Source organism: Gopherus flavomarginatus, chromosome 12, assembly GCF_025201925.1.
Source record: "Gopherus flavomarginatus isolate rGopFla2 chromosome 12, rGopFla2.mat.asm, whole genome shotgun sequence".
NCBI lineage: Eukaryota > Metazoa > Chordata > Testudines > Testudinidae > Gopherus > Gopherus flavomarginatus.
The window spans coordinates 7,160,153-7,185,365 of record NC_066628.1 but is presented as its reverse complement, the minus strand read 5'-3'; the positions used below and the strand labels follow the sequence as shown (position 1 = coordinate 7,185,365).

The window sequence follows — 25,213 nt, the reverse complement described above, 5'->3', positions numbered from 1 at the left end:
AAAGATTGCACCAAAGAAATAATCCATTTCTTCCGCCAATGAAAGAACCTAGAATGCCCCAAACACTGGCTAACTGCTCAGGTCAAAGGATCAGTGGTACAAACTGAGTCAGAATCTAGACCTATGGTGGCGAATGCATTGGTGGGAAACATTTGCGGGGAGCTCCAGCAGCAAAGAGCCTGTGCAGAGGAGCAATTGTTGCTAACTGTGGACTTGAGCATGCCTGGCTTTGTGTGCCAAGCAGTCCCCATTGTCCCTTTTCTCCAGCCTGATACTCCTCTGCCCAGAGTCAGACAAAACCCAAACTAGGATCCATGTCTCATATTTCCCCCCAGCAGAACCAGTCCACACATATAGTGATGATGGGCTCAGTATTGGCCCAAGGAGAAAAAAGGACAGGAAGAGCCTGGGGCAGCTGGAGGGGGGGAAGGAGAGTGGGTAGGATTGTTACACATTTTAAACCTGTAAACCTTCTTTCCAGCTCTTAGCTGGTATTTTGAAGGGGCTGGGTTGTAACCTTTAGACTGCAAAGTCATAAAGCATAGAGCATTTACCATAAAATCACCCTTCAGCTCAAGGGTTGCTCCTCCAGATTAATGAGCTGTTTATGGTTTCCTGCCTTGTCACTAACACACACCAGCTGCCTCTGACCTTAACCCAGGGAGCCCCTGTAGCCTGGCTGGTCCCAGGTGGGTGGTTAGATGTTCAGCAAGACACAGCCAAGCCAAGGCTCCTTGCACACACATTGTCACTGAAATCACTCAATGGGGTTTAGTTCCCACCTTGTGTTGTTCCAGTGCAAGTCTGTAAGTGACTGTGGACACCCGCACTGTGAATTAAGAATGGCCTGGTTCGACTGAGGGCACATCTACACAGCACCTGGGAGATGTGATTCCCAGCTTGGGTACATGTACACATGCTGACTGCTGGTTCAACCACACTACCAAGAGCAATGTGGCCACAGTGCCAAGGGGGGTGGCTTGGACTAGCTGCACGAGGAGAGTCCTGCCTGACCCCTGCCTGGACACATGCTGTGTAGTAAGACCCTGAGTTTAAGTTTTTGTGATCTTGTTTGTATCCATCCCACCTTTTCCTTTCCTTCCCTTTCTGCTCCTTTACACCCCTCTCCTGGCCTAGGTAGTTCCTTCTTTCCTTATCTTTCTCCTGCTCCTTCTCCCGGACTCTCCTTTCTCTTCACCTCATTCTGCACGGGTGCAGCTGATAAGAGGTGGGGCAGGGACTGCCCATGATCAGCAAAACCATTTCTGATGCAGAGAGAACAGAAGCCGAGAGATCCCAGCAGCCATGGCCTCAGCGACTCCGGTACGGGAAATCCAAGAGGAAATCAAATGTCCTGTCTGCCTGGAATATCTGACGAACCCAGTGACCATACACTGTGGGCACAATTTCTGCCGAGGCTGCATCACTCGGTACTGTGAGACATGGCCAGAGGTGGGCTCTGACCCTTTGTGCTGCCCCAGCTGCAGAGCCCGAATCCCACAAGGGTCTCTTCGGAATAACACTCAGCTAGCAAATATAGTGCAAAAAATCAAACAATTGCATTTCAAATCAGGAAATGAGACTCTGTGTGAGAGACACGGCAAAGCCCTGGATCTGTTCTGTGAAGAGGACGGGGAAGCCGTGTGTGTGGCTTGTGAGAGATCCCCAGAGCACAGATCTCACCTGGTGCTTCTCATGAAGGAGGCTGCCCAGAAATACAAGGTAGGACACACTCTGGATCCAGGTTAATTCAATCCTTCCCTTTTCAGACTCAGTCACTCAGAGCCACAGAATCTCCCAGTTTCCCAGATTTTCTCCCCTGTTCTCTGGCTCCACCTAAGTCTCTCCCCTGCAGGCTCCTTCCTCTGGACAGGTGCAGGGAGCCTTGGCCACGGATGGCACCCAGCCTATCAACCCCACATTGTTCATTAGGGAGAGGTGGGCACTAGATCTCTGTGTGAGGCATTTTCCTCGCACACAGGACTGAAGCAAGATGCAGGGAGGCACTCCCAGCAGGGTATTCACATGAATAATGAACAAATCAGCCCTCACTCTGCTGAATGGAACATACAGGCTCTGGGACAGAGAGGGCCAAGGGGTCATGGCTTTCCCACTTTTCCCCACAGCCCAGCTCCTTGCCTCTCCTCTTCCCCCTAAGGCCCCACCCAGATTGGAAGCTGGAGCCCAGCCTGAGTAAGCCTAGGGAGCCCAAGCATCTGTGGGGAGCCACAGACTCTCTACCTATCCAGAGCAGGTTGAGGGTCCATGGCTCCCCACAGGTGCCAGTGTAGCTCTTCTTCTGACCCAGCTCCAGCTTCCAGCTTGGCCCGAGTGGAGGTTGGGACTCAGGAACCAAAGAGCCACAGCCAGGCCATGGTAAGAGCTGCGGGCAGCTGCGGGGAGCCACAGACCCTCTACTTGCCCAGGGCAGGGAGCCTGGGGGCCAAGGACATGGGCTGTGGGCTGCTCTCAGATCCCCCCAACCCTGGGCAGATAGAGGGACCTGGGCTCCGCAACTCAGCTCCAGCTTCTGGGTTGGCTGGGTACAGGGCCTTTGGGGAAGAGGCAGGCAGGGCACAGGCACAGAGGGGGCAGGGCCTCATGGCACCTCCAATTTTAGGAAGAATCTTTCACCCCTGATGGAACATATCTACAGAAGTGGGTTTAAGCACTGGTACTATGGGTTCTTCTCTAGGGACCCAACTCTGGAGTCACATGATTAAAACAGAACTTCAGGTTTCATAATAATAAAAATCAGCAACCAAAAAGTAACTTTCTAGCCCATATGATGGAAAAGAAAAGTATGAGTGAGTTATAACTTTCAAGCCTAACTGATATAGTGTTGCATGCCTGAGTCTGCAGAGAGCCTGAGCCAATAGCTCTGGGAAGAGGTTACTGCCCCACGGATCTCAATAGGGTGTTCACTCCAAGAACTATTGTTCTGGGGGCCCCAGCCACCACTCCTCATGTGGTGGGGAAAGGGCTCAGCTGGCAGTGGGCCACTCTGCTGTTTTCTTCCTCCCTCCACAACTGGCAGGGACAGTGCTGCTACCAGGGGGAGTGCTGCCTCCTTGCTGCTGAGTGTCCCCACCACATTCATCTCGAGAAATCTGGAGGGCATGTGACCCCACATGCCTCCACCACACGTTGCCTTTTTAGCCTTGGGTAGACCTGGAGCAGCGGGGTGATGTGTGCAGAAGGGGGGGAAGAAGGCACTGGACCCAGTTCACCATCCCAAGAAAATAAACATGATACACTAATCTGGGCAGGCAGCTTACATGTACTGAGGTCCCTGCCCCAACCATCTTGCAGTCTATAAAGGTGAGGAGAGACACATTCCCCCTCCCCACCAAGTGGAACGCTGTGACCTCATTTTCCTCTTCTGTTCTGTAATACTAACGAATTAATAAATACCAGGAAAGCTTGGATAATTCAGGTCTTTCTCCAATTACTAAAAAGCCTGAACTTGAACTGGTAACAAGTCAGAATATGACACACCCCCAGTTTTCATTCTTAGATTTCTTTTCTTTGGTGGCCCTAATGTCATGAACCCATTAGGACCAACAGTTAAATAGGGTTTGGGTGGGAAAACATCCCCCTACACACACCGCTCAAACTGGAAATGAAACCTCCCAAACCATCTCTGTTTCTACAGGAAAAAGTCCAGGCCCATTTGAAGACTCTGAGGGAAGAGAGAGAAAAGCTCCTGGAATCTAAAGTGACTGGGAAGGGGAAAAGCCAGTATTTGGTAGGTGCCTCTTGTTACTGACCTGCAAAGACTTGTGGTGAGAGGTCTGTTTGCAGGCAGGTTTCTCTGTGGTGTTGGTAAATGTGGGCGTGTCGTGTTTCTCCATGATCATGGATTTTTTTTTGTTAGATTCAGATGCAGAATCTAGACTTCCATTTCAGTGACTGTGTTAATTTCTACCTCTTGTGGCTTACCCTGTGTCTGCATCATTTCTTGCATTATTGAATCATTTGATTCTTTTTTCCCCTGGAACTTCTGTCAGCGTAATCCTGAGTCCTGCCTTCTACTGCTCAGGATCTCCATGCTCAGGGTTCATTGATAACGCAAAGTCTTAACCATGTCAGACATGGAAACATCCCTTTTCAGAGACGTGGAGATAAATGAAAAAAGGTGTGAGGGAAACTTTCTCTGGTAACCCAGGGCTGCCCAGAGGATTCCGGGGGCCTGGAGTCTTCAGGAGCGGGGGGCCCCGCTTCGGCAGTAATTCGGCAGCGGGGGTCCTTCCACTCTGGGACCCACCGCCAAAGTGCCCTGAAGACCCGCGGTGGGCCCCCCCCCCACCGAATTACCGCCAAAGTGGGACCCAGCACTTGAACTGCAGGTCCTGCTTCGGCAGTAATTCGGCGGCAGAGGGTGTCCTTCTGCCCCGGGGCGGAAGGACCCCCCGCAGCCAAAGACCTGGAGCGGAAGAAGCTCCAGGGCCCCGGGCCCTGCGAGAGTTTTCCAGGGCCCCTGGAGGAAGGACTCCACTCCAGGGACCTCAAAAAACTCTTGTGGGGGACCCTGCGGGGCCCGGGGCCTGAGGCAAATTGCCCCACTTGACCCCCCTCTGGGTAGCCCTGTGGTAACCACAGGGTAGAGTCAAATGTCAGAAACCTTAAGGTTTACAAAGAAATTTTCCCTCCTGCACACTCAGCACTCCGTGAAAGCCCACCCCCCCATCCACCCCTCCCCCAGGCTGCCTCCATGTCCCTGACCAGCCCTTCCCCTGTTGCTTTACAGAAACAGATAGAAAAGAAGAGGCAGCAAATTGTGGCTGATTTTCAGCAACTGCACCAATCCCTGAAGGAACAAGAGCAGCTTCTGCTGGCCCCGCTGGAAAAGCTGGAGAAGGAGATGACGAAGATACAGAATGAAAATATCACCAAAGTCTCAGAGGAGATTTCCCGTCTCAGCAAGCTGATCAGTGAGCTGGAGGGGAAGTGTCAGAAGCCATCCAGGGAATTTCTGCAGGTGAGACTGAGTTAGAAATACTCCAGATCCCCCAAAAGAGACAGGACAGCTCCTAAAACATGGGCACGGGAGTCCAGCAGTCAGAGATCACTGTGTGACTCCGTGTGTGCATTGTTGAAATGTGAATGACTATTATGCATTGCAAAGTCACAGGCACACTAGAGATAGAAAAGACTCATTCCTTAGGGAATCCATGGCTCTGGAACCAGGGCAGAGCCTCTCTTCCCCATACTTGCAAAATCCCTTCTTTGGAATTTGAAGTGTGTGTCAGGTGAGACTGAAATTCTTTCTCTTTCTCTTCAGGACATCAGAAGCACCTTGTCCAGGTAACATGGCTCTCTCACTCCCCCTTACACTTCACAATGCTGGGGAAGAGCTTGGAGACAATATTAGCACCGCATCTCCACAGGACTCCACAGCATAAGAATGGCCACACTGGGTCAGATCAAAGGTCCATGTAGCCCTGTGTCCTGTCTTCCGACAGTGGCCAGTGCCAGGTGCCCCAGAGGGAATGAACAGAACAGGGAATCACCAAGTGATCCATTCCCTGTCGCTCATCCCCAGCTTCTGGCAAACAGAGACTAGGGACACCATCCCTGCCAAAATGTGTGGGTAAGGTCACACATTGGATACAAAATTCTCAGGTAAACTTTATTCTGAGGTTCTCACCCTTTTATAGAAGACTTTGGAATTATCCATTTAGTGGGAAAGACTGACCTCAAGTATTCCCTTGAGATGTCACATCCCTGGGGGACTGGCTGCCTCAGGACTATGAGGATGGAATATGGGCCTGTCATTGCATTGTCTTTCCCACCTGAGGATTGTTTGGAGACCTGTGTGGAATGAGCTGGGGAGGGGGGTGTTGGTGTCTCAGTTTTTAGTAGACAGATTTCTACAACATTAAACAGGGGAACCTACTGGCCCTCAGATCAAGGAGGAAATTAGCCATAGGGACTCAATTCCCCTTGTATCTCCAGAACTGGTCTCTCCAGGCCAGAGTTAAACGGAATCTTCAGAGGGAAGGTTTGACTGGCAGAGACTGAACTACACCTGCTCTGAGGCTGGGAGAAGCAGAGGAATTCTAACTCCAGGCCCATTAGAGCAGCAGCTTTCACTGACAACAAATTATAAAGTGTCACTAAGTAAAATGTAACCATGTGAAATTATTTCTCTCCAGGTGTGAGAAGGGGAAGTTCCAGCAGCCAGTGGAGATTTCTCCTGAACTGGAGAAGAGACTGAGCGATTTGTCCCAGAAAACTCTTGCTCTCATGGAGCCTCTGAGGAAGTTCAAAGGTAACTAGAAGGGATCTAGAGTGGAAATTGGGAAAAGCTTTTGTGGCTGTGAGAGGAGAATGGCTCTTGGCAATTGGCTCATAGTTAGATGATGCTTCTACTTAATTCTTGGGTGAGAATGCCTCACAGTTGGGGTCCAAGTCACAGTGGGTATGTCTACACTACGGGATTATTCCGATTTTACATAAACCAGTTTTGTAAAACAGATTGTATAAAGTCGAGTGCACGTGGCCACACTAAGCACATTAATTCGGCGGTGTGCGTCCATGGTCCGAGGCTAGCGTCGATTTCCGGAGCATTGCACTGTGGGTAGCTATTCCATAGCTATCCCATCGTTCCCGCAGTCTCCCCTGCCCCTTGGAATTCTGGGTTGAGATCCCAGTGCCTGATGGGGCAAAAATCATTGTCGCGGGTGGTTCTGGGTAAATGTCGTCAGTCATTCCTTCCTCCAGGAAAGCAACGGCAGACAATCATTTCGTGCCCTTTTTCCCTGGATTGCCCTGGCAGATGCCATAGCACGGCAACCATGGAGCCCATTTTGCCTTTTGTCACTGTCACCATATGTGTACTGGATGCCGCTGACAGAGGCGATACTGCAGCGCTACACAGCAGTATTCATTTGGTTTTGCATGATAGTGGAGATGGTTATCAGTTGTTCTGTACTGTCCACTCACTCACTCACTCACTTACGCCCGTCACCCCAAGCGGGGTATGGGCTGCCAACAACAGATCTCCAGAGTCTTCTATCCTGGGCCATTCTGCCATTGTAAATTGGCAATGAGATGATGGTTATTTGTCATTCTGTACTGTCTGCTGCTATCATGGGTGCCCCTGGCTGAGCTCGGCCGGGGGCGCAAAGGCAAAACTGGGAATGACTCCCCGAGTCAATCTCTCCTTTATGGTATCTAAAAATAGAGTCAGTCCTGCCTAGAATATGGGGCAAGTGTACTAGAGAACCAGTGTATCAGAGAGCACAGCTGCTCCATGTCAGATCCTGCAGAGATGATGAGCTGCATGCCATTCACGGGGGTGCCCCTGCAACAACCCCACCCGTTGCTTCCCTCCTCCCCCAACCTTCCTGGGCTACCGTGGCAGTGTCCCCCCCCCATTTGTGTGATGAAGTAATAAAGAATGCATGAATAAGAAACACTGAGTTTTTAGTGAGATAAAATGAGGGGGAGGCAGCCTCCAGCTGCTTTGATAGTCCAGGCAGGACATTAAGCCGTATCGGGGAGAGGAGCCCAGCATCCCACTGCTATGATAGTCCAGGCAAGACAGAATCTTTTCTTTACACATGAAAGGGAGGGGGCTGACGGAAGCTCAGCCCCCAGTTGCTATGATGAGGACAGTTACCAGCCATTCTGTACTATCTACTGCGAATGACAGGAATCATTCCTATTTTTACCCAGGCACCCCCAGCCAGCCTCACCTGAGGCCGGCCAGGAGCACTCACGGGCTGACAACAAGCACGGCTAGCAGTCCTACTGCATCATGTGCCACCGGGGAGAGGAGGGGAGGGGAGAGGATACTGCTCTTCATTGCTGCAGCATCGCGTCTACCAGCAGCATGCAGTAGACATAGAGTGACATTGAAAAAAGTCAAGAAACGATTTTTTTCCCTTTTCTTTCACGGGGGCGGGGAGGGTGTACATTGATGAGCTATACCCTGAACCACCCCGGACAATGTGTTTGAACCTACAGGCATTGGGAGCTCAGCCAAGAATGCAAATACTTTTCGGAGACTGCTGGGGACTGTGGGATAGCTGGATACCTCAGTACCCCCTCCCTCCCTCCATGAGTGTCCATTTGATTCTTTGGCTTTCCGTTATGCTTGTCACACAGCACTGTGGTGTGGACTCTGTATCATAGCCTGGAGATTTTTTTCAAATGCTTTGGCATTCCGTCTTCTGTAACGGAGCTCTGATAGAACAGATTTGTCTCCCCATACAGCGGTCAGATCCAGTATCTCCCGTACGGTCCATGCTGGAGCTCTTTTTGGATTTGGGACTGCATCGCCACCCGTGCTGATCAGAGCTCTACACTGGGCAAACAGGAAATGCAATTCAAAAGTTCATGGGGCTTTTCATGTTTACCTAGCCAGTGCATCTGAGTTCGGATTGCTGTGCAGAGTGGTCACAATAGTGCACTGTGGGATACCGCCTGGAGGCCAATACCGTCGATTTGTGGCCACACTAACCCTAATCTGATATGGTAATACCGATTTTAGCGCTACTCCTCTCGTTGGGGAGGAGTACAGAAACCGATTTAAAGAGCCCTTTATATCGATATAAAGAGCCTCATTGTGTGGACGGGTACAGAGTTAAATCGGTTTAACGCTGCTAAAATCTGTTTAAACGCATAGTGTAGACCTGATTAATTCAGACCTTTGTTTCTACCAAAAGCCTGCCTTGCCATTACAGTTACTGTTAAAGTAAGAAATGACAAACATACAGAAAGAAGAACTAGCCAGTTATCTTCTCCTGGGGCATAGGCAGGTCACAGTGAATTTCTCCTACGAAGCTCTGAGAACCCCTTACAATGTCTGACATATTATACGTGTCCAAGTGATATATGTATTAGTTCTTTTCCAATCATCTTTGAGTGTTATGAATATTAAATAGCATATATAACTCATACAATACACATACATGAACTTTCTAATTGGCAGGTCTTTGGATGTCCAAGTTATATTCATGTTATTGTTCTCTTTTCTGATTGAAATATTATTAAGACTCAGATTTCATCTCAGATTTTTTTAGTAAAGATCACAGAAAGGTCCCGAGCAATAAACAAAACTTCATGGAAGCCTGTGACCTGTCTATAATTTTTACTAAAAATATCCCTGACAAAATTGGGAAGAAGGAGGGTCCAGCACCCACAGTGACTGGGGACTCTGGGGTCCCCTACCCCTCCCCACCCCCACAGCAGTTGGGAGCGCCGAGGCATCTGCTGCAGCTAGGAACTGCTGAGGGCCTGCTGCCAGCAGCAGCTGAGAGCTGCAAAGCTCCTTGCTGATCTCCATGACATAATAAACCTTATTTCTTACCACTGATTATGAACAGGTCATTTTCAAACTTGTCTCCATATAGCAGTTTTTAGACTTTGCTAACTGCTCCTGGACAGTACATTTTGGGGGGGTGTTGTCTTTAACCTCTTTGTGTGATCAAAACATCTTTGTCCCACAGAACAACTTATGAACACATCACTTCATAACAAAGTTATTTAAGGCAACATATCCCTTATGTCCAGCAAACTGCTCACCAGGCCAAAGCCAAGTCAGTCAGTGCAAACATACAATCTTGGTCTGTCGAAACTGCTGCATAAGAAATGACCCTTGTACCAATTCTCAATACTTAGCATAACAAATAGTGGAAAGGAGACAAATGGAGCAGATGTAGCAGGGGACCAGGAGTCGGGATGGCTCACATGAATCCATAATTGACTGAAGGTCAGAACATTCAGGCCCCAATTTAGCAAAAAGGACTAATTTGGGGCAGCTATGTTTCTCTGTCCCATCTAGAGAGCTGCAGGTGGAGTCAATGCAGGTGCCCCACTCCTGAGAACCAGAGCCTAGGGCCTATAAAAGCAGCAAAGAATCCTGTGGCACCTTATAGACTAACAGACGTTTTGGAGCATGAGCTTTCTTGGGTGAATACCCACTTCCTCAGATGCATGTAGTGGATATATCCAGGGGCAGGTATATATATGCTAGCAAGCAAGCTAGAGATAACGAGGTCAGTTCAATCAGGGAGGATGAGGCCCTGTTCTAGCAGTTGAGGTGTGAAAACCAAGAGAGGAGAAACTGGTTCTGTAGTTGGCAAGCCATTCACAGTCTTTGTTCAATCCTGAGCTGATGGTGTCAAATTTGCAGATGAACTGAAGCTCAGCAGTTTCTCTTTGAAGTCTGGTCCTGAAGTTTTTTTGATGCAGGATGGTCACCTTAAGGTCTGCTATAGTGTGGCCAGGGAGGTTGAAGTGCCCTCCTACAGGTTTTTGTATATTGCCATTCCTAATGTCTGATTTATGTCCATTTATCCTTTTCCGTAGAGACCGTCCAGTTTGGCCGATGTACATAGCAAAGGGGCATTGCAGGCATATGATGGCGTATATTACATTGGTGAATGTGCAGGTGAATGAACCAGTGATGGTGTGGCTGATCTGGTTAGGTTCTGTGATGGTGTCGCTGGTGTAGATATGTGGGCAGAGTTGGCATCGAGGTTTGTTGCATGGATTGGTTCCTGAGCTAGAGTTATTATGGTGCGGTGTGCAGTTACTGGTGAGAATATGTTTCAGGTTGGCAGGTTGTCTGTGGGCAAGGACTGGCCTGCCACCCAAGGCCTGTGAAAGTGTGGGATCATTGTCCAGGATGGGTTGTAGATCCTTGATGATGCGTTGGAGGGGTTTTAGCTGGGGCTGTATGTGATGGCCAGTGGAGTCCTGTTGGTTTCTTTCTTGGGTTTGTCTTGCAGTAGGAGGCTTCTGGGTACACGTCTGGCTCTGTTGATCTGTTTCCTTATTTCCTCGTGCGGGTATTGTAGTTTTGAGAATGCTTGGTGGAGATTTTGTAGGTGTTGGTCTCTGTCTGAGGGGTTAGAGCAGATGCGGTTGTACCTCAGTGCTTGGCTGTAGACAATGGATAGTGTGATGTGTCCGGGATGGAAGCTGGAGGCATGAAGGTAGGCATAGCGGTCGGTAGGTTTTCGATATAGGGTGGGGTTAATGTGACCATCACTTATTTGCACTGTGGTGTCAAGAAAGTGGATCTCCTGTGTAGATTGGTCCAGGCTGAGGTTGATGGTGGGGTGGAAGCTGTTGAAATCATGGTGGAATTTTTCCAGAGTCTCCTTCCCATGGGTCCAGATGATGAAGATGTCATCAATGTAGCGTAGGTAGAGAAGGGGTGTTAGTGGACGAGAGCTGAGGAAGCATTGTCCCAGGTCGGCCATAAAGATATTGGCATATTGTGGGGCCATGCGGGTGCCCATAGCAGTGCCACTGATCTGGAGATATATTGTCATCAAATTTGAAATAGTTGTGTGTGAGTATAAAGGCACAGAGCTCAGCAACCAGTTGTGCTGTGGCATCATCAGGGATAGTGTTCCTGACAGCTTGTATTCCATCTGTGTGTGGGATGTTTGTGTAGAGAGCCTCTACATCCATGGTGGCTAGGATGGTTTTTTCTGGGAGATGACCAATGCATTATAGTTTCCCCAGGAAATCAGTGGTGTCACGGAGATAGCTGGGAGTGCTGGTGGCATAGGGTCTGAGTAGAGAGTCCATATATCCAGACAGTCCTTCAGTGAGAGTGCCAATGCCCGAGATGATGGGGGCGTCCAGGATTTCCGGGTTTGTGGATCTTGGGTAGTAGATAGAATAACCCTGGTCGGGGCTCTAGGGGTATGCTGATTTCTTCTGGTGTTAGTGTAGGGAGTGTCCTGAGTAGATGCTGTAGTTTCTTAGTGTATTCCTCAGTGGGATCTGAGGGAAGTGGCCTGTAGAATTTGGTACTGGAGAGTTGTCTGGCGGCCTCCTTTTGATAGTCAGACCTGTTCATGATTACAACGGCACCTCCTTTATCAGCCTCTTTGATGATAATGTCAGGGTGGTTTCTGAGGCTGTGGATGGCATTGCGTTCTGCACGACTTAGGTTGTGAGGCAAGCGATGTTGTTGTTCCACGATTTCTGCCTGTGCACGCCGGCGGAAGCATTCAATGTATAGGTCCAGACTGTCATTTCGACCCTCAGGAGGAGTCCATGTGGAGTTCTTCTTCTTGTGCTGTTGGTGGGAGGGCACCTGTGTATCAGTGCACTGTTCGGTGTTGTCCTGGAAGTATTCTTTGAGTCGGAGACGGCAAAAGTAGGCTTCCAGATCGCCACAGAACTGTATCATGTTGGTGGGGGTGGCAGGACAGAAAGAGAGTCCCCGAGATAGGACAGACTTTTCTTCTGGGCTGAGTGTGTAGTTGGATAGATTGACAATATTGCTCGGTGGGTTAGGGTACCGCGATTGTGGCCCCATGTGGCAGGTAGGAGTTTAGACAGCTTACAGTTCTTTTTCCTTTGTAGAGAGGTGAAGTGAGTAATGTAGATCTCCTGTCTTATTCTAGCGAAGTCCGTTTGTGTAGAAGTTTGGTTATTAATGAGAGTTTCCAGGTTAGAGAGCCCTTTTTTGATGTTTTCCTGTTTGCTGTATAGGATGCTGATCAGGTGGTTCCTCAGTTTTTTTGATAGAGTGTGGCATAATCTCTCACTGTGGTCTGTGTAATATGTAGATAGCAGTGGAATTTTTACCTTTAGTCCATTTGGTATGATGTCCATCCGTTTGCATTTGGAAAGGAAGATGATATCTGTCTGTATTTGTGCAAGTTTCTTCATGAGGTTGATGGATTTCCACTCCATACGGCTAAATGCAGTGCCTTGCATGGTGTCAAGTATCAGAGGGGTAGCCGTGTTAGTCTGGATCTGTAAAAGCAGCAAAGAATCCGTCTCCGACTCAAAGAATACTTCCAGGACAACACCGAACAGTGCACTGATACACAGGTGCCCTCCCACCAACAGCACAAGAAGAAGAACTCCACATGGACTCCTCCTGAGGGTCGAAATGACAGTCTGGATCTATACATTGAATGCTTCCGCCGGCGTGCACAGGCAGAAATCGTGGAACAACATTGCTTGCCTCACAACCTAAGTCGTGCAGAACGCAATGCTATCCACAGCCTCAGAAACCACCCTGACATTATCATCAAAGAGGCTGATAAAGGAGGTGCCATTGTAATCATGAACAGGTCTGACTACCAAAAGGAGGCCGCCAGACAACTCTCCAATACCAAATTCTACAGGCCACTTCCCTCAGATCCCACTGAGGAATACACTAAGAAACTACAGCATCTACTCAGGACACTCCCTACACTAACACCAGAAGAAATCAGCATACCCCTAGAGCCCCGACCAGGGTTATTCTATCTACTACCCAAGATCCACAAACCCGGAAATCCTGGACGCCCCATCATCTCGGGCATTGGCACTCTCACTGAAGGACTGTCTGGATATATGGACTCTCTACTCAGACCCTATGCCACCAGCACTCCCAGCTATCTCCGTGACACCACTGATTTCCTGAGGAAACGACAATGCATTGGTCACCTCCCAGAAAACACCATCCTAGCCACCATGGATGTAGAGGCTCTCTACACAAACATCCCACACACAGATGGAATACAAGCTGTCAGGAACACTATCCCTGATGATGCCACAGCACAACTGGCTGCTGAGCTCTATGCCTTTATACTCACACACAACTATTTCAAATTTGATGACAATATATATCTCCAGATCAGTGGCACTGCTATGGGCACCCGCATGGCCCCACAATATGCCAATATCTTTATGGCCGACCTGGAACAACGCTTCCTCAGCTCTCGTCCACTCACACCCCTTCTCTACCTACGCTACATTGATGACATCTTCATCATCTGGACCCATGGGAAGGAGACTCTGGAAAAATTCCACCACGATTTCAACAGCTTCCACCCACCATCAACCTCAGCCTGGACCAATCTACACAGGAGATCCACTTTCTTGACACCACGGTGCAAATAAGTGATGGTCACATTAACACCACCCTATATCGAAAACCTACCGACCGCTATGCCTACCTTCATGCCTCCAGCTTCCATCCCGGACACATCACACGATCCATTGTCTACAGCCAAGCACTGAGGTACAACCGCATCTGCTCTAACCCCTCAGACAGAGACCAACACCTACAAAATCTCCACCAAGCATTCTCAAAACTACAATACCCGCACGAGGAAATAAGGAAACAGATCAACAGAGCCAGACGTGTACCCAGAAGCCTCCTACTGCAAGACAAACCCAAGAAAGAAACCAACAGGACTCCACTGGCCATCACATACAGCCCCCAGCTAAAACCCCTCCAACGCATCATCAAGGATCTACAACCCATCCTGGACAATGATCCCACACTTTCACAGGCCTTGGGTGGCAGGCCAGTCCTTGCCCACAGACAACCTGCCAACCTGAAACATATTCTCACCAGTAACTGCACACCGCACCATAATAACTCTAGCTCAGGAACCAATCCATGCAACAAACCTCGATGCCAACTCTGCCCACATATCTACACCAGCGACACCATCACAGGACCTAACCAGATCAGCCACACCATCACTGGTTCATTCACCTGCACATCCACCAATGTAATATACGCCATCATATGCCAGCAATGCCCCTCTGCTATGTACATCAGCCAAACTGGACGGTCTCTACGGAAAAGGATAAATGGACATAAATCAGACATTAGGAATGGCAATATACAAAAACCTGTAGGAGGGCACTTCAACCTCCCTGGCCACACTATAGCAGACCTTAAGGTGACCATCCTGCATCAAAAAAACTTCAGGACCAGACTTCAAAGAGAAACTGCTGAGCTTCAGTTCATCTGCAAATTTGACACCATCAGCTCAGGATTGAACAAAGACTGTGAATGGCTTGCCAATTACAGAACCAGTTTCTCCTTTCTTGGTTTTCACACCTCAACTGCTAGAACAGGGCCTCATCCTCCCTGATTGAACTGACCTCGTTATCTCTAGCTTGCTTGCTAGCATATATATACCTGCCCCTGGATATTTCCACTACATGCATCTGAGGAAGTGGGTATTCACCCAAGAAAGCTCATGCTCCAAACCGTCTGTTAGTCTATAAGGTGCCACAGGATTCTTTGCTGCTTTTACAGATCCAGACTAAGACGGCTACCCCTCTGATACTAGGGCCTATAAGTCGCCATCCAAGATATAGACCAGAAATGAGAGGCCATCTGTTAAAGTTGGACCCAGCCCATAACTCTGCTCTCATACTGTATGGCAGCTATGCTGAACTGTCATGGTACAATTCCCCACTCTGAACCTTAGCGTCCAAAAGATGGGGTACCAGCATGAATTCCTCTAAGCTCAATCACCAGCTTAGAACCTGTAGCGCTGCCACCAACCAGGAATTCCAGTGCCTGGTACACTCTGGTCCCCCCAAAAGCTGGCCCGGGGACCCCCAAGACTCAGACCCTCTGGATCTTAACACAAGGAAAGTAAACCCTTTCCCTCACCATTGCCTCTCCCAGACTTCCTCTCCCTGGATTACCCTGGAAGATCACTGAGATTCAAACTCCTTGAATCCTGAAACAGAGAGGAAAATGCACCTTCCCCCCTCCTTCTCTCTTCCCCTCCCAGATTCTCCCTGAGAGAGACTGTAATCCTAACACAGAGAGAATTTAGCTTCTCTCTCCCCCTTCCCTCCTTCCTCCCTGCCAATTCCCTGGTGAATCCAGACCCAGTCCCCTAGGGACTCACCAGAATAAAAAAAACAATTAGGTTCTTAAACAAGAAAAGCTTTTAATTAAAGAGAGAAAAAAAACAGTGAAAATTATCTTTGTAAATTTAAAGTGGAATAGGTACAGGGTCTTTCAGCAATAGACACTGGGAACACCCTCCCAGCCTAAGTATACAAGTACAAATTAAAATCCTTTCAGCAAAATACACATTTGAACTCCTTCCAGCCAAATACACATTTGAACTTCTTCCAACCAAATATACATTTGCAAATAAGGAAAACAACCATAAGCCTAACTCGCTTTATCTACCTAGTACTCACTAGTCTGAACTTATAAGAGCCTGTATTGGAGAGATTGGAGAGAAACCTGGTTGCAGGTCTGATCCCTCTGAGCCCCCAGAGTAAACAACAACCAAAACTAACAGCACAGCATAAAAACTTCCCTCCCTCAAGATTTGAAAGTATCCTGTCCTCTGATTGGTCCTCTGGTCAGGTGACAGCCAGGCTTACTGAACTTGTTAACCCTTTACAGTCAAAGAGATATAAAGTACTTCTGTGCTATTAACTTTTCTTATCTGTTTATGACACGCCCCCCAAATCGCTGACAGTGTGGAAGCACACTGGCAGTGATTTCTCCCTAGAACTCTAGAATAAACAGATTAATAAACACATGCATCCTTACATATGCCACTAATTAAGTAAAACTACAAGATTTTTCACATTGTAAGGACAATTTTTAACCAGTTGATTTTAGGGAACTTTCACAGGAGAGTGCATCAACTTCTTGATCTGTTGCCACTGCAGACCTTTCCCGGTTGTGGAGAGAGTCACCTCTCCCACACCATCGTTACTTTTCCCTTTATCGTAGACATCGTCAGGCCACTCAGCGTCATCTCCTCCCTGGGCTGTGAACTGACAAACCTGTAAGTTTCTGTAATAAAAGGGCTTGAGAGAATTAACATGGTACACTCTGGGCATTAGGGAGGAATTGGGAAATGCTATGAGGTAGTTAACAGCTCCTAGGCGCTCTTGGACCATGAATGGCCCTTCCCATGATGCTTCCATTTTATGGGCCTGTTGCGCCTTTAAGACCATAACCTGGTCTCCTACCTTGAAGGAACGCTCTCTGGTATGTCTATCATACCAGGCCTTTTGCTCTTCCTGAGCATCCTTTAGGTTCTCTTTAGCAAGGGCTAAAGAGTGTCGGAGGGTGCTTTGTAGGTTGCTTACAAAGTCCAGAATATTAGTCCCTGGAGAAGGCGTAAACCCCTCCCATTGCTGCTTCACCAACTGTAATGGCCCCTTAACCTTGTGGCCATACACAAGCTCAAACGGTGAGAACCCTAAACTGGGATGTAGTACAGCCCTGTAAGCAAAGAGCAACTGCTGCAACACTAGATCCCAGTCATTGGAATGTTCATTCACAAATTTATGTATCATGGCCTCCAAAGTTCCATTAAACCTTTCCACCAGGCCATTGGTTTGATGCTGCTATGGGGTGGCAACTAAGTGATTCACCCCATGAGTTTCCCACAGTTCTTTCATGGTCCCTGCCAGGAAATTAGTTCCTGAATCCGTAAGGATATCGGAGGGCCAACCTACCCTGGCAAAAATGTCTGTTAGGGCCTGGCACACAGTTTTAGCCCTAGTGTTGCCTAGAGCTACTGCTTCTGGCCATCGGGTAGCAAAGTCTACGAAAGTCAATATGTACTGCTTTCCTCTGGGTGTCTTTTTTGAGAAAGGACCCAGAATATCCACAGCTGCTTGCTGAAATGGGACCTCTATTATGGGGAGTGGCTGGAGAGGGGCCTTGGCCTGGTCTTGGGGCTTTCCCACTTTTTGGCACACCTCACAAGACTGGACATACTTGGCAAAATCCTTGCCCATCTCCTCCCAGTGGAAGGACTTCCCCAACCTGTCTTTGGTTCTGTTCACCCCAGCAAGGCCACTGGGATGATCATGGGCTAAGCTTAAGAGCTTCCCCCGGTATTTAGTTGGAACCACCAACTGTTTTTGTGGATGCCAGTCTTCCCGGTGTCCACCAGAAAGAGTCTCCTTATATAAAGCCCTTGTTCTATAACAAACCGAGATCGGCTAGAAGAGTTGAGAGGTGGTGGGGAGCTCCGTGCCACCGCCCAAGCTTTCTGAAGGCTGTCATCTGCTTCCTGCTCAGTCTGGAACTGTTTCCTGGAGGCTGGAGACACCAGTTCTTCCTTAGATTGTGGACTTGGGCTTGGTCCCTCTGGAAGCGATGTAGGTGATGAGGTTGTTTTAGTGGCTAGTGAATCGCTCTCCGCTGGTGCACCAGGTGGTATTTCAGGCTCTGGCTGAGCCTCTTGGGTATGGTTGTCTGCTGTTTCTGCCAGTTCAGACTCGCTGGCGCCCTCTGACGTTGGGGTTGAAGATGCGTTTGCAAGCACTGGCATCAGTGCTGGCAATGGTTCCGGTGCTGATTGCGTTTCCAGGTCCGGGTCTGGGACTGGAAGGACTGTGGCTGTTGCAGTTGTTGGTAGGGGATTCGGGTCCACTACCTCTGTCTGGTCTCTGCTAACACAGACGGGGCCCCTGTGGATGGCTCAGGAACAGGGATTGGTCTGGAAGCTTGCCTGGCTTGGCTGCGTGTAACCATTCCCACCCTCTTGGCCCACTTTACCTGGTTGGCCAAGTCTTCCCCCAGTAGCATGGGATGTGATAATTGTAGTAGACAGCAACTGTCCACATTCCTGACCAGCCTTTGTACTGGACAGGCAGTTAGCTGTAGGCAAGTTTACCGCTTGGGACATGAAGGGGAAAATTGTCAGTTGAGCCTTTGGGTTGATGAATTTGGGGTCCACCAAGGATTGGTGCATAGCTGACACTTGTGCCCCCGTGTCTCTCCATGCGATAACCTTCTTTCCACCCACTCTCAAAATTTCCCTTCACTCCGAGGGTATTTGAGAGGCATCTGGGCCTGGGGATCTTTGGAGTGATGGAGATATAATGAACTGCACTCGGTTGGGGTTCTTGGGGCAGTTGGCCTTTATATGTCCCAGTTCATTACACTTGAAGCATCGCCCAGCTGACTGGTCATTGGGCCAAGGTGGGTTACTGGAGATTGGTGAGGTGAGAGAATAGGGCATCGGCGGCTTTCCTTGGGTTGTAGGTGGGGTCTTGGTCTGCCCTCGGTTATAGGGTTTATTGTCGGTGTGCCCCCTAGGGTAGTCACTCCCCTTGACAGTAGCTTTTTTCTTTTCTGCCACTTCCATCCATTTGGCTCCAATCTCCCCCGCCTCAGTTACCGTTTTGGGCTTCCCATCTAGGATGTACCTTTCTATTTCTTCAGGAACACCATCTAAGAACTGCTCCATTTGTATCAGGAGGTGCAGCTCGTCCAGATTGTTAACCTTTGTTCCTGGTATCCAGGCTTCATAATTCTTTGCAATGTGGTAGGCGTGTCGGGGGAATGACACATCTGGTTTCCATTTCAGGGCTCTGAACCGCCGACGTGCCTGTTCAGGTGTTATCCCCATTCTGTATCTGGCCTTGGTTTGAAAAAGTTTATAATCGTTCATTTTCTCCTTAGGCATTTCAGCCGCCACCTCTGCTAAGGGTAAACTGAGCAGTGGCCTCAATTCGACCATGTACTGGCCTTCAGAGATGCTGTACCCAAGACAGGCTCTTTCAAAAATTTTCTGAGAAGGACTCAGTGTCATCACCTGCCTTGTAGGTGGGAAATTTCTTGTGCTGCGGAACAATTATTGGCGAAGGGTTGTTAGGATTGGCTGGGTTCTGTTGCTTAGCCTTTTCTAATTCCAGGGCCTGCCGGTGGGTTTCCCTCAGGAATTCCAAGTCTCTCCTGTGGGCAGCCTCCTTTTCTCTTTCTCTTAGCTCCATCTCTTTTTGTTTTATTTCTAGTTCTTGTATTTTTTTTTCCATTTCTCGTTGGTGGGCTGCCTGTTTGATCTGTTCTTCTGTATGCAGTTTTGCCTTGGAAGTCATGGTTCCTGTTTTCTTGTGTTGGGGTGCCGTCTGCTGGTTTACTGTCTGAATTACTGTTCCTCTGCTGCCTGCTCTGTTTCTAAGCAGCGGAGTCTTTCAAACAAGCTTTCCCGAATAAAACTAGAACAAAAGGAAACCTTTCATTTGCAAATGTGTTTTGCTGGTGTATGGTGACTGGCAGCTGCAGTCCCTTTGTTTAACAAAGATCTTTGTTAAATTCTAATGCCTCTGCCTTCAGGCAGTCTCTCTTCACAACCAGAAAGGAGAAAAGGAAAAAATTTTCTGGTTGTTTGTTTATTTTTAAAAACCCTCTCTCCTGCTTACAAACAGCTAGCAGAGAGAAAAGAGAGAGAAAAAATCCTGCTGGGTTTGGTTCTAAACCCAAACCTCTCAGTCTGCCTGCAGATAGCTAGCAGGGAGAGAAATAAAAACCTCACTGGCTTTTTGACTTCTATCTATCTATCTATCTATCTATCCCACCGCTGCACACGATGTCATGGTACAATTCCCCACTCTGAACCTTAGCATCCAAAAGATGGGGTACCAGCATGAATTCCTCTAAGCTCAATCACCAGCTTAGAACCTGTAGCGCTGCCACCAACCAGGAATTCCAGTGCCTGGTACACTCTGGTCCCCCCAAAACCTGGCCCGGGGACCCCCAAGACCCAGACCCTCTGGATCTTAACACAAGGAAAGTAAACCCTTTCCCTCACCATTGCCTCTCCCAGGCTTCCCCTCCCTGGGTTACCCTGGAAGATCACTGTGATTCAAACTCCTTGAATCCTGAAACAGAGAGGAAAATGCACCTTCCCCCCTCCTTCTCTCTTCCTCTCCCAGATTCTCCCTGAGAGAGACAGTAATCCTAACACAGAGAGAATTTAGCTTCTCTCTCCCCCTTCCCTCTTTTCTCCCCACCAATTCCCTGGTGAATCCAGACCCAGTCCCCTAGGGTCTCACCAGAATAAAAAAAACAATCAGGTTCTTAAACAAGAAAAGCTTTTAATTAAAGAGAGAAAAAACAGTGAAAATTATCTTTGTAAATTTAAAATGGAATAGGTACAGGGTCTTTCAGCTATAGACACTGGGAATACCCTCCCAGCCTAAGTATACAAGTACAAATTAAAATCCTTTCAGCCAAATACACATTTGAACTCCTTCCAACCAAATACACATTTGCAAATAAAGAAAACAACCATAAGCCTAACTCGCTTTATCTACCTAGTACTCACTAGTCTGAACTTATAAGAGCCTGTATTGGAGAGATTGGAGAGAAACCTGGTTGCAGGTCTGATCCCTCTGAGCCCCCAGAGTGAACAACAACCAAAACTAACAGCACACACAAAAACTTCCCTCCCTCAAGATTTGAAAGTATCCTGTCCTCCGATTGGTCCTCTGGTCAGGTGACAACCAGGCTTACTGAACTTGTTAACCCTTTACAGTCAAAGAGTTATAAAGTACTTCTGTGCTATTAACTTTTCTTATCTGTTTATGACATGAGCCAATGGGCATTGGGGAAGGAGAAAGCTCCTCCCACACAGTGAGGAATCCTCCAGCCATGGGCGGCAGGTACTGAAGGCAAGGGAAGACATTGCTTCCCCAAAAAGACATGGGTGGCCCCACACACGCTCCACCCCAGCTCAGGCCCCCTCCTACCTATGTACAGCAGCCTGCTTTTGGCCCTTCACTGGGCCTGGCGGCTGCAGAGGGAGGAGTGGCCAGGGGTCGGATCTGGCAGCGCGGCCCCTGCTTCCAGGCCCCCTGGTGCTCTGTGGCTGGGAAGGCTGGAGCTGGCCGACACTCCAGGAAAGCGGCACCCCATGGGCTGGATGTGCTGGGCAGGAGCTAGCGGCTACAATGGGTCTGAGTGGGCTCCAGTGGGCATAGAAGTAGCTTCAGTAGAAAGGGCGGGACTTGTCGGGACGACTGGCCTCCCCAAACCAGCTATTCACCCACCTGCCATGTCTCCAGCACAGGAGCCTCTTGTGCTTCCTCCCCAGCAGCTGCAGGCACAAAGTGGGTTCCTGAGAGGGCTGGGAATGAGGTGGGGTTGGTGAGAGTGGGTGGAAGAGGGAGCAGGTGGACAAGGGACAGAGCGACATGGGCAGTGTAAAGCTGGGCCTCTGATATTCTGAACACTGGGCAAGACACACAGGGGCCATTGTCATAGGGATGTAACTCTGGCTGGCTTCAGAACGTCCTCCGCCTGTGCCAAGGTCTGCACCGGCCCCTGCAGCCACTGAACAGCAGAGTCACAAATGGCCCCTCCCCTCTCTCCTTTTGCCAGCACTGGGGTGAATCTGGCCCATAGAGTCAACCTTCCCCTGCCTCAGTTTCCACATTTATGAAATAATTTTAGTATTAATCCTATATCTGCCTGTGGAGGATGGGGGCCCCTTCATGCTGCTCTCTGTAGTGTCAAAGGGACCAAAGTGGGTAAAGTTACTTTTATGCCGAAGTCTTTGTATGATCTGAGTCTAGGTTATGACAAAAGACTGTAAATGAATGAGACAAACCAACTGGAGTCTGAAGGGAGAGAGGGGATGAGGAGGGGAAAAGTAAATCTCACTTACAGATTGTCTGTCCTGGGATGGATGTGAGGCTGCAAGGATGTTGGTTCCATTGCTAGGAGATGCCTGAATGAAAGAGGAAATAGAAGATTTCAAACCTTTTTATATTAAATACCTGAGTGTCTCTGTCAGTTTCTCTGTCATAATTATAAAAGTTACAGAGTGGGGACGCTGTTATAAGTATGAAAGTCTGAAATCTCACCTCTCTTATCCTTTCCCCCTCCAGACACTCTGCCATCTGCACTGGAGAGAAAAAGGGGGGAACCCCTAGGAGCACACAGACAGGGTGAGTTTGCAGGTGAAGATTGTCTTTAAATTATGAGAAAATTCCAGAGAAAACGTCTTCATGAGAGTGTAGCTAAAGTTACCAACCAAACTGACAGTGACCATGACACACACAGCCCTAAAAACAACACATTCAATGGATCCAGGGGCCCACGTCCCCCCCATCTCCTGCCACACGCACACTTTTAAAAGTGGGATGTTCAGGACACTTTTTGACACGGGCATAGTTTGAGGGCAGGGTGCCACGTTCCCCTGCCCCTCCACCCCCGCACTGCAAGCCTCGGGTAGGCATGGAGAGTCACAAGCAGTGTCTGTGCTTTGGGCTGGGCAACTGATCAGTTCCTCCCTGTGTAGCGCAGCCCCTGCCCGCGGCGCCAGCCTCTTCCCAGTCCTGGCCCCTCTCAAAGGCTCCACCCCTGCTCCTCTTTCCCTGAGGCCCTGCCCCTTGGCCAGGCCAGAAACCAGAACCAGGGCCACCACCCAGGTAGCCCAGGCTGCACTGGAGAGCCCTGCACCCTCCACCTGCCCAGGATACTGCACCCTGGAGAGTGGGCACATGGACCAGAGGCTGGTCTCACAGCACCCCGCACCCATGTCCAGGGCAGGTGGATTGTCAGGGGCTCTCCATAGTGGGCAAGTCTCCCAGCCTGGCCAGGGGACACAGCCTCGGTCCGGGCCACGGAGGGGGCGGGGACACACAAACAGTCCTGACACCACTCTTAGTGCTGAGTTCATGCCCATTCTGATGAACAGAAACGCTCTTAACCAAGTCGCCCCCGAACAGAGCTCTCTGCCACATCTCTCTGCTTCACCTGGTGCCAAGGATCTCGCCATCACTCTTCTCTAACATCCTACCTTTCCTTTGGGTGGGGCTGGGCTCTCACATTGGAGCTGCTCCCTGCTTCCTGGATTGGGGAGATGCTCTTCCTGTGATGTTGGCAGCTCCTCCCTTCTCTCTGGGCTGGGGATGGGGCTACCCCAACCAATCCTTCCTCCTCCTCTATGGCACTTACACAATGCTGCACCGTCCTCTATGTTCCCTGGCCTGGGACTGGAGGCTGCATTAGGGGAGGGAGTTTCTCGCTCAGTTATTTAATTGGTACCCGTCCCCTCTTCCATAAAAGCTTCCAACACCTTCCTGGCTGTGCCTCTGCCGCTGGGAATGGAGCAGTCCCAAGAGGGGGAGCAGGGAGCTGAAGCTTTTGCAAGCAAAAGAGAAACTAATGAACTTTGTCATATTACATAGACTGAGGAGCTGCAGTGACAGCTCTGCTCAGTCTCAGGTGCCCTGAACAGAGGCAGCTCCCTGGGATCCAGGCCTGACCCAGCCAGGAGGGGGCTGCTGGGGAGAGTGAGAAATGGTCCCAGCCTTCCCCAGGGCCGAGCTCTGCCCCTGACATTCTGATTCTCTCTCCCCCCAGTGAATGTGACTCTGGATCCAGACACGGCTCATCCCGACCTTGTCCTGTCTGAGGATGGGAAAATTGTGATGCGGGGAGACACACTGCAGCAAGTGCCCAACACCTCTGAGAGATTTGACATTGCGCTGTGTGTGCTGGGCTGTGAGGGATTTACCTCAGGGAGACCTTGCTGGGAGGTGGTGGTGGGGGGTGGGCGATGCTGGGCTGTGGGGGTGGCCAGAGAGTCTGTGGGGAGGAAGGGACGGATCAGCCTTAGCCCTGAGGGGGGGATCTGGGCTGTACAGTGGTGGCTGGATCAGTTCCGGGCTCTCACCTCCCCTGTGACCCCCCTGCCCCTGAGCCGGGTCCCCAGCAGGATCCGGGTTTGTCTGGACTGTGACCGGGGGCAGGTGACATTTATCGATGCTGGTGACGAGGCCCCGATCTTCACTTTCCCGCCGGGCTCCGTCCCTGGGGGGAGAATCCGACCCTGGTTCTGGGTGTGGCAGGGATCCCTCCGACTGTGTCCTTGAGACGCAGGAGAGGGGGGAACCAGAAATCAGCCTCTGTAGCCTCATGGACCCAAGACTCTAAGATCTTGGAGGTCTCCCATCTACCCAGCCCCTGGCTCCTCATCTCTATGACCCCTGGAAGCTACTCCCCCTCCCTCTCTGCAGTGCCAGGGATGGGAGGGGGAAGGGAGTGAAGAACCCCTGGAGCAGGAAGGGCCCTGAAGGGCAGAAGTAGGGGCTTGGCAGGGGGTAGCACCAACAGCCGGGCAGGGGACAGGCGGAGGTGGGGGTGGCAGAGACACAGCATGAATCAATCAGGGTTTAGGGGGCTGGGGAGAAGCAGCAGCAGTCGGAAGCATTTTGTACAGATCTGTGACCTTAGCTCTCACTGGGGGCTCCCAGCCCAAGATCAGCTCAAGGGGAAGGGGTAAGATCAGGGAGAGAAGAGAGCAGCCAAGGGAGATGATCTGTGACAGGGAGGAGAGACACAGAGAAATAAAGAGGGATGGGAAGTGAGGCTAGAACAATGATGAATAGAAAAGGACAGTAGGAAAGGAAAGAAAAGGGAACATGAGCAGGACGGGGAGATTTATTACATATTACTGAAAGTGAGACTGTAACTCGTTAATTCCCCATATTAATCCCTGGCCACTGGTGCTATTTTAGTGCCATAAATGAAACTGTTCTCAGTAGCTGGGGCTCTCCTTGTCATGCTGTGGGTATTAAAGCTCCTTAAAACATTACAAACAATTCTTCTTGTTTGTACAACTTTAATGTTCCAGCTGCAGGTGCTGGGGGCAGCATCATGGGATTTGCTTCCTCACTTGGTTGTGTCCTCCCAGCACCCACAGAGAAT

At 49.6% G+C, this 25,213-nt stretch overlaps 1 protein-coding gene across 1 annotated transcript; it reads left to right on the top strand.

The window, feature by feature from the left end:
* Positions 1 to 1,281: 1,281 nt before the first annotated feature.
* Positions 1,282 to 24,559, top strand: LOC127033345 (tripartite motif-containing protein 10-like). The gene is made up of 7 exons (XM_050921372.1): positions 1,282 to 1,722; positions 3,656 to 3,748; positions 4,751 to 4,981; positions 5,285 to 5,307; positions 6,159 to 6,274; positions 22,387 to 22,446; positions 23,867 to 24,559. The coding sequence occupies exons 1-7, from the start codon at positions 1,306 to 1,308 to the stop codon at positions 24,376 to 24,378; spliced, it is 1,452 nt and encodes a 483-aa protein (XP_050777329.1). The 5' UTR covers positions 1,282 to 1,305; the 3' UTR covers positions 24,379 to 24,559.
* Positions 24,560 to 25,213: the final 654 nt, after the last annotated feature.